Here is a 19901-nt window from a genome sequence, read left to right on the forward strand (position 1 = left end):
CCTTAACCATGTCACTGCCATTAGTACACTTTGCCCCTAGGAGGGACTGACCCCTTAACATGTCACTGCCATTAGTACACTTTGCCCCTAGGAGGGACAGACCCCTTAACCATGTCACTGCCATTAGTACACTTTGCCCCTAGGAGGGACTGACCCCTTAACATGTCACTGCCATTAGTACACTTTGCCCCTAGGAGGGACTGACCCCTTAACCATGTCACTGCCATTAGTACACTTTGCTCCTGGGAGGGACTGACCCCTTAACCCTGTCACTGCCATTAGTACACTTTGCCCCTAGGAGGGACTGACCCCTTAACATGTCACTGCCATTAGTACACTTTGCCCCTAGGAGGGACTGACCCCTTAACCATGTCACTGCCATTAGTACACTTTGCCCATAGGAGGGACTGACACCTTAACCATGTCACTGCCATTAGTACACTTTGCCCCTAGGAGGGACTGACCCCTTAACCATGTCACTGCCATTAGTACACTTTGTCCCTAGGAGAGACTGACCCCTTAACCATGTCACTGCCATTAGTACACTTTGTCCCTAGGAGAGACTGACCCCTTAACCATGTCACTGCCATTAGTACACTTTGCCCCTAGGAGAGACTGACCCCTTAACCATGTCACTGCCATTAGTACACTTTGCCCCTAGGAGGGACTGACACCTTAACCATCTCAATGCCATTAGTACACTTTGCCCATAGGAGGGACTGACCCCTTAACCATGTCACTGCCATTAGTACACTTTGTCCCTAGGAGTGACTGACCCCTTAACCCTGTCACTGCCATTAGTACACTTTGCCCCTAGGAGGGACTGACCCCTTAACCATGTCACTGCCATTAGTACACTTTGCCCCTAGGAGGGACTGACCCCTTAACCCTGTCACTGCCATTAGTACACTTTGCTCCTAGTAGAGAGTGACCCCTTAACCATGTCACTGCCATTAGTACACTTTGCCCCTAGGAGGGACTGACACCTTAACCATCTCAATGCCATTAGTACACTTTGCCCATAGGAGGGACTGACCCCTTAACCATGTCACTGCCATTAGTACACTTTGTCCCTAGGAGTGACTGACCCCTTAACCCTGTCACTGCCATTTGTACACTTTGCCCCTAGGAGGAATTGACCCCTTAACCATGTCACTGCCATTAGTACACTTTGCCCCTGGGGGGGGGGACTGACCCCTTAACCCTGTCACTGCCATTAGTACACTTTGACCCTAGGAGGGACTGACCCCTTAACCCTGTCACTGCCTTTAGTACACTTTGCCCCTAGGAGGGACTGACCCCTTAACCCTGTCACTGCCATTAGTTGCTCCTAGGAGAGACTGACCCCTTAACCCTGTCACTGCCATTAGTACACTTTGCTCCTAGTAGAGAGTGACCCCTTAACCATGTCACTGCCATTTGTACACTTTGCCCCTAGGAGGAATTGACCCCTTAACCATGTCACTGCCATTAGTACACTTTGCCCCTGGGGGGGGGGGACTGACCCCTTAACCATGTCACTGCCATTAGTACACTTTGTCCCTAGAAGGGACTGACCCATTAACCCTGTCAATGCCATTAGTACACTTTGCCCATAGGAGGGACTGATCCCATAAACATGTCACTGCCATTAGTACACTTTGCCCATAGGAGGGACTGACCCCTTAACCATGTCACTGCCATTAGTACACTTTGCCCATAGGAGGGACTGACCCCTTAACCCTCTCACTGCCATTAGCACACTTTGTCCCTAGGAGGGGCTGACCCCTTAACCCTGTCACTGCCATTAGTACACTTTGCCCCTAGGAGGGACTGACCCATTAAACATGTCACTGCCATTAGTACACGTTGCCCCTAGGAGGGACTGACCCCTTAACCATGTCACTGCCATTAGTACACTTTGCCCCTAGGAGGGACTGATCCTTAACCCTGTCACTGCCATTAGTACACTTTGCCCCTAGGAGGGACTGATCCCTTAAACATGTCACTGCCATCAGTATACTTTGCCCCTAGGAGGGACTGACCCCTTAACCATGTCACTGCCATTAGTACACTTTGCCCCTAGGAGGGACTGACCCCTTAACCCTGTCACTGCCATTTGTACACTTTGCCCCTGGGAGGGACTGACCCCTTAACCCTGTCACTGCCATTAGTACACTTTGCCCCTAGGAGGGACTGACCCCTTAACCCTGTCACTGCCATTAGTACACTTTGCCCCTAGGAGGGACTGACACCTTAACCCTGTCACTGCCATTAGTACACTTTGCCCCTAGGAGGGACTGACCCCTTAACCCTGTCTCTGCCATTAGTACACTTTGCCCCTAGGAGGGACTGATCCCTTAAACATGTCACTGCCATTAGTACACTTTGCCCCTAGGAGGGACTGACCCCTTAACCATGTCACTGCCATTTGTACAATTTGCCCCTGGGAGGGACTGACCCTGTAACCCTGTCACTGCCATTAGTGCACTTTGCCCCTAGGAGGGACTGACCCCTTAACCCTGTCACTGCCATTAGTACACTTTGCCCCTAGGAGGGACTGACCCCTTAACCCTGTCACTGCCATTTGTACACTTTGCCCCTGGGAGGGACTGACCCCTTAACCCTGTCACTGCCATTAGTACACTTTGCCCCTAGGAGGGACTGACCCCTTAACCCTGTCACTGCCATTAGTACACTTTGCCCCTAGGAGGGACTGACCCCTTAACCCTGTCACTGCCATTAGTACACTTTGCCCCTAGGAGGGACTGACCCATTAACCCTGTCTCTGCCATTAGTACACTTTGCCCCTGGGGGGACTGACCTCTTAACCATGTCACTGCCATTAGTACACTTTGCCCCTGGGAGGGACTGACCCTGTAACCCTGTCACTGCCATTAGTGCACTTTGCCCCTAGGAGGGACTGACCCCTTAACCCTGTCACTGCCATTAGTACACTTTGCCCCTAGGAGGGACTGACCCCTTAACCCTGTCACTGCCATTTGTACACTTTGCCCCTGGGAGGGACTGACCCCTTAACCATGTCACTGCCATTAGTGCACTTTGCCCCTAGGAGGGACTGATCCCTTAAACATGTCACTGCCATTAGTACACTTTGCCCCTACAAGGGACTGACCCCTTAACCATGTCACTGCCATTTGTAAAATTTGCCCCTGGGAGGGACTGACCCTGTAACCCTGTCACTGCCATTAGTGCACTTTGCCCCTAGGAGGGACTGACCCCTTAACCCTGTCACTGCCATTAGTACACTTTGCCCCTAGGAGGGACTGACCCCTTAACCCTGTCACTGCCATTTGTACACTTTGCCCCTGGGAGGGACTGACCCCTTAACCCTGTCACTGCCATTAGTACACTTTGCCTCTAGGAGGGACTGACCCCTTAACCCTGTCACTGCCATTAGTACACTTTGCCCCTAGGAGGGACTGACACCTTAACCATGTCACTGCCATTTGTACACTTTGCCCCTAGGAGGGACTGACCCCTTAACCCTGTCACTGCCATTAGTACACTTTGCCCCTAGGAGGGACTGACCCCTTAACCCTGTCACTGCCATTAGTACACTTTGCCCCTGGGGGGACTGACCCCTTAACCATGTCACTGCCATTAGAACACTTTGCCCCTGGGGGTCTGACCCCTTAACCTTGTCACTGCCATTAGTACACTTTGCCCCTAGGAGGGACTGACCCCTTAACCCTGTCACTGCCATCAGTACACTTTACCCCTAGGGGGACTGACCCCTTAACCCTGTCACTGCCATTAGTACACTTTGCCCCTAGGAGGGACTGACCCCTTAACCCTGTCACTGCCATTAGTACACTTTGCCCCTAGGAGGGACTGACCCCTTAACCCTGTCACTGCCATCAGTACACTTTGCCCCTAGGGGGACTGACCCCTTAACCCTGTCACTGCCATTAGTACACTTTGCCCCTAGGGGGACTGACCCCTTAACCCTGTCACTACCATTAGTGCACTTTGCCCCTAGGGGGACTGACCCCTTAACCCTGTCACTGCCATTATTACACTTTGCCCCTAGGAGGGACTGACCCCTTAACCCTGTCACTGCCATCAGTACACTTTGCCCCTAGGGGGACTGACCCTTTAACCATGTAACTGCCATTAGTACACTTTGCCCATAGGAGGGACTGACCCCTTAACCCTGTCACTGCCATTAGTACACTTTGCCCCTAGGAGGGACTGACCCCTTAACCCTGTCACTGCCATCAGTACACTTTGCCCCTAGGAGGGACTGACCCCTGACAGAACACATGTCCTCTTTTACTGGATGAATTGCCGTGTCTGATTTACCCCCCTCACTGCAGGGACATCGTCGGGGCTGGTGCTAGTGTTTAACATCCCAGCAAAGGGCACAAACATCACCCTGGCCGAGGTGCTGGCGGAGCACAGAGACCCGGTCACCGACATCGCCTGCGAGAGCAAGGTGAGGAACCGCAGGGGCACAGCAAGAGTCTGACCCAGGGCACTGATCTGAGAAAACACTGTGTCACAGAGACAGGAAGTGAGAGCCAGGGCACTGATCTGAGAATACACTGTGTCACAGAGACAGGAAGTGAGAGCCAGAGTCTGACCCAGGGCACTGATCTGAGAATACACTGTGTCACAGAGACAGGAAGTGAGAGCCAGAGTCTGACCCAGGGCACTGATCTGAGAATACACTGTGTCACAGAGACAGGAAGTGAGACCCAGGGCACTGATCTGAGAAAACACTGTGTCACAGAGACGGGAATTGAGAACCAGAGTCTGACCAAGGGCACTGATCTGATAATACACTCTGTCACAGAGACAGGAAGTGAGAGCCAGAGTCTGACCCAGGGCACTGATCTGATAATACACTGTGTCACAGAGACAGGAAGTGAGAGCCAGGGCACTGATCTGAGAAAACACTGTGTCACAGAGACAGGAAGTGAGAACCAGGGCACTGATCTGAGAATACAGTGTGTCACAGAAACAGGAAGTAAGAGCCAGAGTCTGACCCAGGACACTGATCTGAGAATACATTGTGTTACAGAGACAGGAAGTGAGAACCAGGGCACTGATCTGAGAATACATTGTGTCACAGAGACAGGAAGTGAGAGCCAGAGTCTGACCCAGGGCACTCATCTGAGAATACACTGTGTCACAGAGACAGGAAGTGAGAGCCAGATTCTGACCCAGGGCACTGATCTGAGAAAAACTGTGTCACAGAGACAGGAAGTGAGAGCCAGGGCACTGATCTGAGAATACATTGTGTTACAGAGAGAGGAAGTGAGAGCCAGAGTCTGACCCAGGGCACTGATCTGATAATACATTGTGTTACAGAGACAGGAAGTGAGAGCCAGAGTCTGACCCAGGGCACTGATCTGAGAATACAATGTGTCACAGAGACAGGAAGTGAGAACCAGAGTCTGACCCAGGGCACTGATCTGAGAATACATTGTGTCACAGAGACAGGAAGTGAGAACCAGGGCACTGATCTGAGAATACATTGTGTCACAGAGACAGGAAGTGAGAACCAGAGTCTGACCCAGGGCACTGATCTGAGAATACACTGTGTCACAGAGACAGGAAGTGAGAGCCAGAGTCTGGCCCAGGGCACTGATCTGAGAATACATTGTGTCACAGAGACAGGAAGTGAAAACCAGAGTCTGACCCAGGGCACTGATCTGAGAATACACTGTGTCACAGAGACAGGAAGTGAGAACCAGAGTCTGACCCAGGGCACTGATTTGAGAATACATTGTGTCACAGAGACAGGAAGTGAGAGCCAGTGCACTGATCTGAGAATACATTGTGTCACAGAGACAGGAAGTGAGAGCCAGAGTCTGACCCAGGGCACTGATCTGAGAATACATTGTGTCACAGAGACAGGAAGTGAGAGCCAGGGCACTGATCTGAGAATACATTGTGTTACAGAGACAGGAAGTGAGAGCCAGAGTCTGACCCAGGGCACTGATCTGAGAAAACACTGTGTCACAGAGACAGGAAGTGAGAGCCAGAGTCTGACCCAGGGCACTGATCTGAGAAAAACTGTGTCACAGAGACAGGAAGTGAGAACCAGAGTCTGACCCAGGGCACTGATCTGAGAATACATTGTGTCACAGAGACAGGAAGTAAGAGCCAGAGTCTGACCCAGGACACTGCTCTGAGAATACATTGTGTTACAGAGACAGGAAGTGAGAACCAGGGCACTGATCTGATAATACATTGTGTCACAGAGACAGGAAGTGAGAGCCAGAGTCTGACCCAGGGCACTGATCTGAGAATACATTGTGTCACAGAGACAGGAAGTGAGAGCCAGAGTCTGACCCAGGGCACTGATCTGATAATACACTGTGTCACAGAGACAGGAAGTGAGAACCAGAGTCTGACCCAGGGCACTGATCTGATAAAACATTGTGTTACAGAGACAGGAAGTGAGAACCAGAGTCTGACCCAGGGCACTGATCTGAGAATTCATTGTGTCACAGAGACAGGAAGTGAGAGCCAGAGTCTGACCCAGGGCACTGATCTGAGAATACACTGTGTCACAGAGACAGGAAGTGAGAGCCAGGGCACTGATCTGAGAATACACTGTGTTACAGAGACAGGAAGTGAGAGCCAGAGTCTGACCCAGGGCACTGATCTGATAATACACTGTGTCACAGAGACAGGAAGTGAGAACCAGAGTCTGGCCCAGGGCACTGATCTGAGAATACATTGTGTCACAGAGACAGGAAGTGAGAACCAGAGTCTGACCCAGGGCTCTGATCTGAGAATACAATGTGTCACAGAGACAGGAAGTGAGAACCAGAGTCTGACCCAGGGCACTGATCTGAGAATACATTGTGTCACAGAGACAGGAAGTGAGAACCAGGGCACTGATCTGAGAATACATTGTGTCACAGAGACAGGAAGTGAGAACCAGAGTCTGACCCAGGGCACTGATCTGAGAATACACTGTGTCACAGAGACAGGAAGTGAGAGCCAGAGTCTGGCCCAGGGCACTGATCTGAGAATACATTGTGTCACAGAGACAGGAAGTGAGAACCAGAGTCTGACCCAGGGCACTGATCTGAGAATACAATGTGTCACAGAGACAGGAAGTGAGAACCAGAGTCTGACCCAGGGCACTGATTTGAGAATACATTGTGTCACAGAGACAGGAAGTGAGAGCCAGGGCACTGATCTGAGAATACATTGTGTCACAGAGACAGGAAGTGAGAGCCAGAGTCTGACCCAGGGGGGCACTGATCTGAGAATACATTGTGTCACAGAGACAGGAAGTGAGAGCCAGGGCACTGATCTGAGAATACATTGTGTTACAGAGAGAGGAAGTGAGAACCAGAGTCTGACCCAGGGCACTGATCTGAGAAAACGCTGTGTCACAGAGACAGGAAGTGAGAGCCAGAGTCTGACCCAGGGCACTGATCTGAGAAAAACTGTGTCACAGAGACAGGAAGTGAGAACCAGAGTCTGACCCAGGGCACTGATCTGAGAATACATTGTGTCACAGAGACAGGAAGTAAGAGCCAGAGTCTGACCCAGGACACTGCTCTGAGAATACATTGTGTTACAGAGACAGGAAGTGAGAACCAGGGCACTGATCTGATAATACATTGTGTCACAGAGACAGGAAGTGAGAGCCAGAGTCTGACCCAGGGCACTGATCTGAGAATACATTGTGTCACAGAGACAGGAAGTGAGAGCCAGAGTCTGACCCAGGGCACTGATCTGATAATACACTGTGTCACAGAGACAGGAAGTGAGAACCAGAGTCTGACCCAGGGCACTGATCTGATAAAACATTGTGTTACAGAGACAGGAAGTGAGAACCAGAGTCTGACCCAGGGCACTGATCTGAGAATTCATTGTGTCACAGAGACAGGAAGTGAGAGCCAGAGTCTGACCCAGGGCACTGATCTGAGAATACACTGTGTCACAGAGACAGGAAGTGAGAACCAGAGTCTGACCCAGGGCACTGATCTGAGAATACATTGTGTCACAGAGACAGGAAGTGAGAACCAGGGCACTGATCTGAGAATACATTGTGTCACAGAGACAGGAAGTGAGAACCAGAGTCTGACCCAGGGCACTGATCTGAGAATACACTGTGTCACAGAGACAGGAAGTGAGAGCCAGAGTCTGGCCCAGGGCACTGATCTGAGAATACATTGTGTCACAGAGACAGGAAGTGAGAACCAGAGTCTGACCCAGGGCACTGATCTGATAATACACTCTGTCACAGAGACAGGAAGTGAGAGCCAGAGTCTGACCCAGGGCACTGATCTGATAATACACTGTGTCACAGAGACAGGAAGTGAGAGCCAGGGCACTGATCTGAGAAAACACTGTGTCACAGAGACAGGAAGTGAGAACCAGGGCACTGATCTGAGAATACAGTGTGTCACAGAAACAGGAAGTAAGAGCCAGAGTCTGACCCAGGACACTGATCTGAGAATACATTGTGTTACAGAGACAGGAAGTGAGAACCAGGGCACTGATCTGAGAATACATTGTGTCACAGAGACAGGAAGTGAGAGCCAGAGTCTGACCCAGGGCACTCATCTGAGAATACACTGTGTCACAGAGACAGGAAGTGAGAGCCAGAGTCTGACCCAGGGCACTGATCTGAGAAAAACTGTGTCACAGAGACAGGAAGTGAGAGCCAGGGCACTGATCTGAGAATACACTGTGTTACAGAGACAGGAAGTGAGAGCCAGAGTCTGACCCAGGGCACTGATCTGATAATACACTGTGTCACAGAGACAGGAAGTGAGAACCAGAGTCTGGCCCAGGGCACTGATCTGAGAATACATTGTGTCACAGAGACAGGAAGTGAGAACCAGAGTCTGACCCAGGGCTCTGATCTGAGAATACAATGTGTCACAGAGACAGGAAGTGAGAACCAGAGTCTGACCCAGGGCACTGATCTGAGAATACATTGTGTCACAGAGACAGGAAGTGAGAACCAGGGCACTGATCTGAGAATACATTGTGTCACAGAGACAGGAAGTGAGAACCAGAGTCTGACCCAGGGCACTGATCTGAGAATACACTGTGTCACAGAGACAGGAAGTGAGAGCCAGAGTCTGGCCCAGGGCACTGATCTGAGAATACATTGTGTCACAGAGACAGGAAGTGAGAACCAGAGTCTGACCCAGGGCACTGATCTGAGAATACAATGTGTCACAGAGACAGGAAGTGAGAACCAGAGTCTGACCCAGGGCACTGATTTGAGAATACATTGTGTCACAGAGACAGGAAGTGAGAGCCAGGGCACTGATCTGAGAATACATTGTGTCACAGAGACAGGAAGTGAGAGCCAGAGTCTGACCCAGGGGGGCACTGATCTGAGAATACATTGTGTCACAGAGACAGGAAGTGAGAGCCAGGGCACTGATCTGAGAATACATTGTGTTACAGAGAGAGGAAGTGAGAACCAGAGTCTGACCCAGGGCACTGATCTGAGAAAACACTGTGTCACAGAGACAGGAAGTGAGAGCCAGAGTCTGACCCAGGGCACTGATCTGAGAAAAACTGTGTCACAGAGACAGGAAGTGAGAACCAGAGTCTGACCCAGGGCACTGATCTGAGAATACATTGTGTCACAGAGACAGGAAGTAAGAGCCAGAGTCTGACCCAGGACACTGCTCTGAGAATACATTGTGTTACAGAGACAGGAAGTGAGAACCAGGGCACTGATCTGATAATACATTGTGTCACAGAGACAGGAAGTGAGAGCCAGAGTCTGACCCAGGGCACTGATCTGAGAATACATTGTGTCACAGAGACAGGAAGTGAGAGCCAGAGTCTGACCCAGGGCACTGATCTGATAATACACTGTGTCACAGAGACAGGAAGTGAGAACCAGAGTCTGACCCAGGGCACTGATCTGATAAAACATTGTGTTACAGAGACAGGAAGTGAGAACCAGAGTCTGACCCAGGGCACTGATCTGAGAATTCATTGTGTCACAGAGACAGGAAGTGAGAGCCAGAGTCTGACCCAGGGCACTGATCTGAGAATACACTGTGTCACAGAGACAGGAAGTGAGAGCCAGGGCACTGATCTGAGAATACACTGTGTTACAGAGACAGGAAGTGAGAGCCAGAGTCTGACCCAGGGCAGTCATCTGAGAATACACTGTGTCACAGAGACAGGAAGTGAGAGCCAGAGTCTGACCCAGGGCACTCATCTGAGAATACACTGTGTCACAGAGACAGGAAGTGAGAGCCAGAGTCTGACCCAGGGCACTGATCTGAGAATACAATGTGTCACAGAGACAGGAAGTGAGAGCCAGAGTCTGACCCAGGGCACTGATCTGAGAATACAATGTGTCACAGAGACAGGAAGTGAGAACCAGAGTCTGACCCAGGGCACTGATTTGAGAATACATTGTGTCACAGAGACAGGAAGTGAGAGCCAGGGCACTGATCTGAGAATACATTGTGTCACAGAGACAGGAAGTGAGAGCCAGAGTCTGACCCAGGGGGGCACTGATCTGAGAATACATTGTGTCACAGAGACAGGAAATGAGAACCAGAGTCTGGCCCAGGGCACTGATCTGAGAATACATTGTGTCACAGAGACAGGAAGTGAGAACCAGAGTCTGACCCAGGGCACTGATCTGAGAATACAATGTGTCACAGAGACAGGAAGTGAGAACCAGAGTCTGACCCAGGGCACTGATCTGAGAATACATTGTGTTACAGAGACAGGAAATGAGAACCAGGGCACTGATCTAATAATACATTGTGTCACAGAGACAGGAAGTGAGAACCAGAGTCTGGCCCAGGGCACTGATCTGAGAATACATTGTGTCACAGAGACAGGAAGTGAGAGCCAGAGTCTGACCCAGGGCACTGATCTGATAATACACTGTGTCACAGAGACAGGAAGTGAGTACCAGAGTCTGGCCCAGGGCACTGATCTGAGAATACATTGTGTCACAGAGACAGGAAGTGAGAACCAGAGTCTGACCCAGGGCACTGATCTGAGAATACAATGTGTCACAGAGACAGGAAGTGAGAACCAGAGTCTGACCCAGGGCACTGATCTGAGAATACATTGTGTCACAGAGACAGGAAGTGAGAACCAGGGCACTGATCTGAGAATACATTGTGTCACAGAGACAGGAAGTGAGAACCAGAGTCTGACCCAGGGCACTGATCTGAGAATACACTGTGTCACAGAGACAGGAAGTGAGAGCCAGAGTCTGGCCCAGGGCACTGATCTGAGAATACATTGTGTCACAGAGACAGGAAGTGAGAACCAGAGTCTGACCCAGGGCACTGATCTGAGAATACAATGTGTCACAGAGACAGGAAGTGAGAACCAGAGTCTGACCCAGGGCACTGATTTGAGAATACATTGTGTCACAGAGACAGGAAGATAGAGCCAGGGCACTGATCTGAGAATACATTGTGTCACAGAGACAGGAAGTGAGAGCCAGAGTCTGACCCAGGGGGGCACTGATCTGAGAATACATTGTGTCACAGAGACAGGAAGTGAGAGCCAGGGCACTGATCTGAGAATACATTGTGTTACAGAGAGAGGAAGTGAGAACCAGAGTCTGACCCAGGGCACTGATCTGATAATACATTGTGTTACAGAGACAGGAAGTGAGAGCCAGAGTCTGACCCAGGGCACTGATCTGATAATACACTGTGTCACAGAGACAGGAAGTGAGGACCAGAGTCTGGCCCAGTGCACTGATCTGAGAATACATTGTGTCACAGAGACAGGAAGTGAGAACCAGAGTCTGACCCAGGGCACTGATCTGAGAATACAATGTGTCACAGAGACAGGAAGTGAGAACCAGAGTCTGACCCAGTGCACTGATCTGAGAATACATTGTGTCACAGAGACAGGAAGTAAGAGCCAGAGTCTGACCCAGGACACTGCTCTGAGAATACATTGTGTTACAGAGACAGGAAGTGAGAACCAGGGCACTGATCTGATAATACATTGTGTCACAGAGACAGGAAGTGAGAGCCAGAGTCTGACCCAGGGCACTGATCTGAGAATACATTGTGTCACAGAGACAGGAAGTGAGAGCCAGAGTCTGACCCAGGGCACTGATCTGATAATACACTGTGTCACAGAGACAGGAAGTGAGAACCAGAGTCTGACCCAGGGCACTGATCTGATAAAACATTGTGTTACAGAGACAGGAAGTGAGAACCAGAGTCTGACCCAGGGCACTGATCTGAGAATTCATTGTGTCACAGAGACAGGAAGTGAGAGCCAGAGTCTGACCCAGGGCACTGATCTGAGAATACACTGTGTCACAGAGACAGGAAGTGAGAGCCAGGGCACTGATCTGAGAATACACTGTGTTACAGAGACAGGAAGTGAGAGCCAGAGTCTGACCCAGGGCAGTCATCTGAGAATACACTGTGTCACAGAGACAGGAAGTGAGAGCCAGAGTCTGACCCAGGGCACTCATCTGAGAATACACTGTGTCACAGAGACAGGAAGTGAGAGCCAGAGTCTGACCCAGGGCACTGATCTGAGAATACATTGTGTCACAGAGACAGGAAGTGAGAGCCAGAGTCTGACCCAGGGCACTGATCTGAGAATACATTGTGTTACAGAGACAGGAAATGAGAACCAGGGCACTGATCTGATAATACATTGTGTCACAGAGACAGGAAGTGAGAACCAGAGTCTGACCCAGGGCACTGATCTGAGAATACACTGTGTCACAGAGACAGGAAGTGAGAACCAGAGTCTGACCCAGGGCACTGATCTGAGAATACATTGTGTTACAGAGACAGGAAGTGAGAACCAGGGCACTGATCTGAGAATACATTGTGTCACAGAGACAGGAAGTGAGAACCAGAGTCTGACCCAGGGCACTGATCTGAGAATACATTGTGTCACAGAGACAGGAAGTGAGAATCAGGGCACTGATCAGAGAATACATTGTGTCACAGAAACAGGAAGTGAGAGCCAGGGCACTGATCTGAGAATACATTGTGTCACAGAGACAGGAAGTGAGAGCCAGAGTCTGACCCAGGGGGGCACTGATCTGAGAATACATTGTGTCACAGAGACAGGAAGTGAGAGCCAGGGCACTGATCTGAGAATACATTGTGTTACAGAGACAGGAAGTGAGAGCCAGAGTCTGACCCAGGGCACTGATCTGAGAAAACACTGTGTCACAGAGACAGGAAGTGAGAGCCAGAGTCTGACCCAGGGCACTGATCTGAGAAAAACTGTGTCACAGAGACAGGAAGTGAGAGCCAGGGCACTGATCTGAGAATACATCGTGTTACAGAGAGAGGAAGTGAGAACCAGAGTCTGACCCAGGGCACTGATCTGAGAATACATTGTGTCACAGAGACAGGAAGTGAGAGCCAGAGTCTGACCCAGGGCACTGATCTGATAATACACTGTGTCACAGAGACAGGAAGTGAGGACCAGAGTCTGACCCAGGGCACTGATCTGATAAAACATTGTGTTACAGAGACAGGAAGTGAGAACCAGAGTCTGACCCAGGGCACTGATCTGAGAATTCATTGTGTCACAGAGACAGGAAGTGAGAGCCAGAGTCTGACCCAGGGCACTGATCTGAGAATACACTGTGTCACAGAGACAGGAAGTGAGAGCCAGGGCACTGATCTGAGAATACACTGTGTTACAGAGACAGGAAGTGAGAGCCAGAGTCTGACCCAGGGCACTGATCTGATAATACACTGTGTCACAGAGACAGGAAGTGAGAACCAGAGTCTGGCCCAGGGCACTGATCTGAGAATACATTGTGTCACAGAGACAGGAAGTGAGAACCAGAGTCTGACCCAGGGCTCTGATCTGAGAATACAATGTGTCACAGAGACAGGAAGTGAGAACCAGAGTCTGACCCAGGGCACTGATCTGAGAATACATTGTGTCACAGAGACAGGAAGTGAGAACCAGGGCACTGATCTGAGAATACATTGTGTCACAGAGACAGGAAGTGAGAACCAGAGTCTGACCCAGGGCACTGATCTGAGAATACACTGTGTCACAGAGACAGGAAGTGAGAGCCAGAGTCTGGCCCAGGGCACTGATCTGAGAATACATTGTGTCACAGAGACAGGAAGTGAGAACCAGAGTCTGACCCAGGGCACTGATCTGAGAATACAATGTGTCACAGAGACAGGAAGTGAGAACCAGAGTCTGACCCAGGGCACTGATTTGAGAATACATTGTGTCACAGAGACAGGAAGTGAGAGCCAGGGCACTGATCTGAGAGTACATTGTGTCACAGAGACAGGAAGTGAGAGCCAGAGTCTGACCCAGGGGGGCACTGATCTGAGAATACATTGTGTCACAGAGACAGGAAGTGAGAGCCAGGGCACTGATCTGAGAATACATTGTGTTACAGAGAGAGGAAGTGAGAACCAGAGTCTGACCCAGGGCACTGATCTGAGAAAACACTGTGTCACAGAGACAGGAAGTGAGAGCCAGAGTCTGACCCAGGGCACTGATCTGAGAAAAACTGTGTCACAGAGACAGGAAGTGAGAACCAGAGTCTGACCCAGGGCACTGATCTGAGAATACATTGTGTCACAGAGACAGGAAGTAAGAGCCAGAGTCTGACCCAGGACACTGCTCTGAGAATACATTGTGTTACAGAGACAGGAAGTGAGAACCAGGGCACTGATCTGATAATACATTGTGTCACAGAGACAGGAAGTGAGAGCCAGAGTCTGACCCAGGGCACTGATCTGAGAATACATTGTGTCACAGAGACAGGAAGTGAGAGCCAGAGTCTGACCCAGGGCACTGATCTGATAATACACTGTGTCACAGAGACAGGAAGTGAGAACCAGAGTCTGACCCAGGGCACTGATCTGAGAATACATTGTGTCACAGAGACAGGAAGTGAGAACCAGAGTCTGACCCAGGGCACTGATCTGAGAATACAATGTGTCACAGAGACAGGAAGTGAGAACCAGAGTCTAACCCAGGGCACTGATCTGAGAATACATTGTGTCACAGAGACAGGAAGTAAGAGCCAGAGTCTGACCCAGGACACTGCTCTGAGAATACATTGTGTTACAGAGACAGGAAGTGAGAACCAGGGCACTGATCTGATAATACATTGTGTCACAGAGACAGGAAGTGAGAGCCAGAGTCTGACCCAGGGCACTGATCTGAGAATACATTGTGTCACAGAGACAGGAAGTGAGAGCCAGAGTCTGACCCAGGGCACTGATCTGATAATACACTGTGTCACAGAGACAGGAAGTGAGAACCAGAGTCTGACCCAGGGCACTGATCTGATAAAACATTGTGTTACAGAGACAGGAAGTGAGAACCAGAGTCTGACCCAGGGCACTGATCTGAGAATTCATTGTGTCACAGAGACAGGAAGTGAGAGCCAGAGTCTGACCCAGGGCACTGATCTGAGAATACACTGTGTCACAGAGACAGGAAGTGAGAGCCAGGGCACTGATCTGAGAATACACTGTGTTACAGAGACAGGAAGTGAGAGCCAGAGTCTGACCCAGGGCACTGATCTGAGAATACATTGTGTCACAGAGACAGGAAGTGAGAGCCAGAGTCTGACCCAGGGCACTCATCTGAGAATACACTGTGTCACAGAGACAGGAAGTGAGAACCAGAGTCTGACCCAGGGCACTGATCTGAGAATACATTGTGTCACAGAGACAGGAAGTGAGAACCAGAGTCTGACCCAGGGCACTGATCTGAGAATACATTGTGTTACAGAGACAGGAAATGAGAACCAGGGCACTGATCTGATAATACATTGTGTCACAGAGACAGGAAGTGAGAACCAGAGTCTGACCCAGGGCACTGATCTGAGAATACACTGTGTCACAGAGACAGGAAGTGAGAACCAGAGTCTGACCCAGGGCACTGATCTGAGAATACATTGTGTTACAGAGACAGGAAGTGAGAACCAGGGCACTGATCTGAGAATACATTGTGTCACAGAGACAGGAAGTGAGAACCAGAGTCTGACCCAGGGCACTGATCTGAGAATACATTGTGTCACAGAGACAGGAAGTGAGAATCAGGGCACTGATCAGAGAATACATTGTGTCACAGAAACAGGAAGTGAGAGCCAGGGCACTGATCTGAGAATACATTGTGTCACAGAGACAGGAAGTGAGAGCCAGAGTCTGACCCAGGGGGGCACTGATCTGAGAATACATTGTGTCACAGAGACAGGAAGTGAGAGCCAGGGCACTGATCTGAGAATACATTGTGTTACAGAGACAGGAAGTGAGAGCCAGAGTCTGACCCAGGGCACTGATCTGAGAAAACACTGTGTCACAGAGACAGGAAGTGAGAGCCAGAGTCTGACCCAGGGCACTGATCTGAGAAAAACTGTGTCACAGAGACAGGAAGTGAGAGCCAGGGCACTGATCTGAGAATACATCGTGTTACAGAGAGAGGAAGTGAGAACCAGAGTCTGACCCAGGGCACTGATCTGAGAATACATTGTGTCACAGAGACAGGAAGTGAGAGCCAGAGTCTGACCCAGGGCACTGATCTGATAATACACTGTGTCACAGAGACAGGAAGTGAGAACCAGAGTCTGACCCAGGGCACTGATCTGATAAAACATTGTGTTACAGAGACAGGAAGTGAGAACCAGAGTCTGACCCAGGGCACTGATCTGAGAATTCATTGTGTCACAGAGACAGGAAGTGAGAGCCAGAGTCTGACCCAGGGCACTGATCTGAGAATACACTGTGTCACAGAGACAGGAAGTGAGAGCCAGGGCACTGATCTGAGAATACACTGTGTTACAGAGACAGGAAGTGAGAGCCAGAGTCTGACCCAGGGCACTGATCTGATAATACACTGTGTCACAGAGACAGGAAGTGAGAACCAGAGTCTGGCCCAGGGCACTGATCTGAGAATACATTGTGTCACAGAGACAGGAAGTGAGAACCAGAGTCTGACCCAGGGCTCTGATCTGAGAATACAATGTGTCACAGAGACAGGAAGTGAGAACCAGAGTCTGACCCAGGGCACTGATCTGAGAATACATTGTGTCACAGAGACAGGAAGTGAGAACCAGGGCACTGATCTGAGAATACATTGTGTCACAGAGACAGGAAGTGAGAACCAGAGTCTGACCCAGGGCACTGATCTGAGAATACACTGTGTCACAGAGACAGGAAGTGAGAGCCAGAGTCTGGCCCAGGGCACTGATCTGAGAATACATTGTGTCACAGAGACAGGAAGTGAGAACCAGAGTCTGACCCAGGGCACTGATCTGAGAATACAATGTGTCACAGAGACAGGAAGTGAGAACCAGAGTCTGACCCAGGGCACTGATTTGAGAATACATTGTGTCACAGAGACAGGAAGTGAGAGCCAGGGCACTGATCTGAGAATACATTGTGTCACAGAGACAGGAAGTGAGAGCCAGAGTCTGACCCATGGGGGCACTGATCTGAGAATACATTGTGTCACAGAGACAGGAAGTGAGAGCCAGGGCACTGATCTGAGAATACATTGTGTTACAGAGAGAGGAAGTGAGAACCAGAGTCTGACCCAGGGCACTGATCTGAGAAAACACTGTGTCACAGAGACAGGAAGTGAGAACCAGAGTCTGACCCAGGGCACTGATCTGAGAATACATTGTGTCACAGAGACAGGAAGTAAGAGCCAGAGTCTGACCCAGGACACTGCTCTGAGAATACATTGTGTTACAGAGACAGGAAGTGAGAACCAGGGCACTGATCTGATAATACATTGTGTCACAGAGACAGGAAGTGAGAGCCAGAGTCTGACCCAGGGCACTGATCTGAGAATACATTGTGTCACAGAGACAGGAAGTGAGAGCCAGAGTCTGACCCAGGGCACTGATCTGATAATACACTGTGTCACAGAGACAGGAAGTGAGAACCAGAGTCTGACCCAGGGCACTGATCTGATAAAACATTGTGTTACAGAGACAGGAAGTGAGAACCAGAGTCTGACCCAGGGCACTGATCTGAGAATTCATTGTGTCACAGAGACAGGAAGTGAGAGCCAGAGTCTGACCCAGGGCACTGATCTGAGAATACACTGTGTCACAGAGACAGGAAGTGAGAGCCAGGGCACTGATCTGAGAATACACTGTGTTACAGAGACAGGAAGTGAGAGCCAGAGTCTGACCCAGGGCACTCATCTGAGAATACACTGTGTCACAGAGACAGGAAGTGAGAGCCAGAGTCTGACCCAGGGCACTGATCTGAGAATACATTGTGTTACAGAGACAGGAAATGAGAACCAGGGCACTGATCTGATAATACATTGTGTCACAGAGACAGGAAGTGAGAACCAGAGTCTGACCCAGGGCACTGATCTGAGAATACACTGTGTCACAGAGACAGGAAGTGAGAACCAGAGTCTGACCCAGGGCACTGATCTGAGAATACATTGTGTTACAGAGACAGGAAGTGAGAACCAGGGCACTGATCTGAGAATACATTGTGTCACAGAGACAGGAAGTGAGAACCAGAGTCTGACCCAGGGCACTGATCTGAGAATACATTGTGTCACAGAGACAGGAAGTGAGAATCAGGGCACTGATCAGAGAATACATTGTGTCACAGAAACAGGAAGTGAGAGCCAGGGCACTGATCTGAGAATACATTGTGTCACAGAGACAGGAAGTGAGAGCCAGAGTCTGACCCAGGGGGGCACTGATCTGAGAATACATTGTGTCACAGAGACAGGAAGTGAGAGCCAGGGCACTGATCTGAGAATACATTGTGTTACAGAGACAGGAAGTGAGAGCCAGAGTCTGACCCAGGGCACTGATCTGAGAAAACACTGTGTCACAGAGACAGGAAGTGAGAGCCAGAGTCTGACCCAGGGCACTGATCTGAGAAAAACTGTGTCACAGAGACAGGAAGTGAGAGCCAGGGCACTGATCTGAGAATACATCGTGTTACAGAGAGAGGAAGTGAGAACCAGAGTCTGACCCAGGGCACTGATCTGAGAATACATTGTGTCACAGAGACAGGAAGTGAGAGCCAGAGTCTGACCCAGGGCACTGATCTGATAATACACTGTGTCACAGAGACAGGAAGTGAGAACCAGAGTCTGACCCAGGGCACTGATCTGATAAAACATTGTGTTACAGAGACAGGAAGTGAGAACCAGAGTCTGACCCAGGGCACTGATCTGAGAATTCATTGTGTCACAGAGACAGGAAGTGAGAGCCAGAGTCTGACCCAGGGCACTGATCTGAGAATACACTGTGTCACAGAGACAGGAAGTGAGAGCCAGGGCACTGATCTGAGAATACACTGTGTTACAGAGACAGGAAGTGAGAGCCAGAGTCTGACCCAGGGCACTGATCTGATAATACACTGTGTCACAGAGACAGGAAGTGAGAACCAGAGTCTGGCCCAGGGCACTGATCTGAGAATACATTGTGTCACAGAGACAGGAAGTGAGAACCAGGGCACTGATCTGAGAATACATTGTGTCACAGAGACAGGAAGTGAGAACCAGAGTCTGACCCAGGGCACTGATCTGAGAATACACTGTGTCACAGAGACAGGAAGTGAGAGCCAGAGTCTGGCCCAGGGCACTGATCTGAGAATACATTGTGTCACAGAGACAGGAAGTGAGAACCAGAGTCTGACCCAGGGCACTGATCTGAGAATACAATGTGTCACAGAGACAGGAAGTGAGAACCAGAGTCTGACCCAGGGCACTGATTTGAGAATACATTGTGTCACAGAGACAGGAAGTGAGAGCCAGGGCACTGATCTGAGAATACATTGTGTCACAGAGACAGGAAGTGAGAGCCAGAGTCTGACCCAGGGGGGCACTGATCTGAGAATACATTGTGTCACAGAGACAGGAAGTGAGAGCCAGGGCACTGATCTGAGAATACATTGTGTTACAGAGAGAGGAAGTGAGAACCAGAGTCTGACCCAGGGCACTGATCTGAGAAA

At 50.2% G+C, this 19901-nt stretch overlaps 1 protein-coding gene across 1 annotated transcript in view; it reads left to right on the forward strand.

Moving 5' to 3' along the window:
• The window catches only part of LOC142483067 (WD repeat-containing protein 54-like), a 92271-nt gene that overhangs the window by 44961 nt on the left and 27409 nt on the right, over positions 1–19901 (forward strand). Inside the window, exon 2 of the mRNA XM_075583154.1 lies at positions 4320–4438. Within this exon, the coding sequence (XP_075439269.1) occupies positions 4320–4438 (119 nt within the window). The remainder of the gene's footprint in view (positions 1–4319; positions 4439–19901) is intronic.

The sequence above is a fragment of the Ascaphus truei genome, unplaced genomic scaffold (assembly GCF_040206685.1).
Source record: "Ascaphus truei isolate aAscTru1 unplaced genomic scaffold, aAscTru1.hap1 HAP1_SCAFFOLD_293, whole genome shotgun sequence".
NCBI lineage: Eukaryota > Metazoa > Chordata > Amphibia > Anura > Ascaphidae > Ascaphus > Ascaphus truei.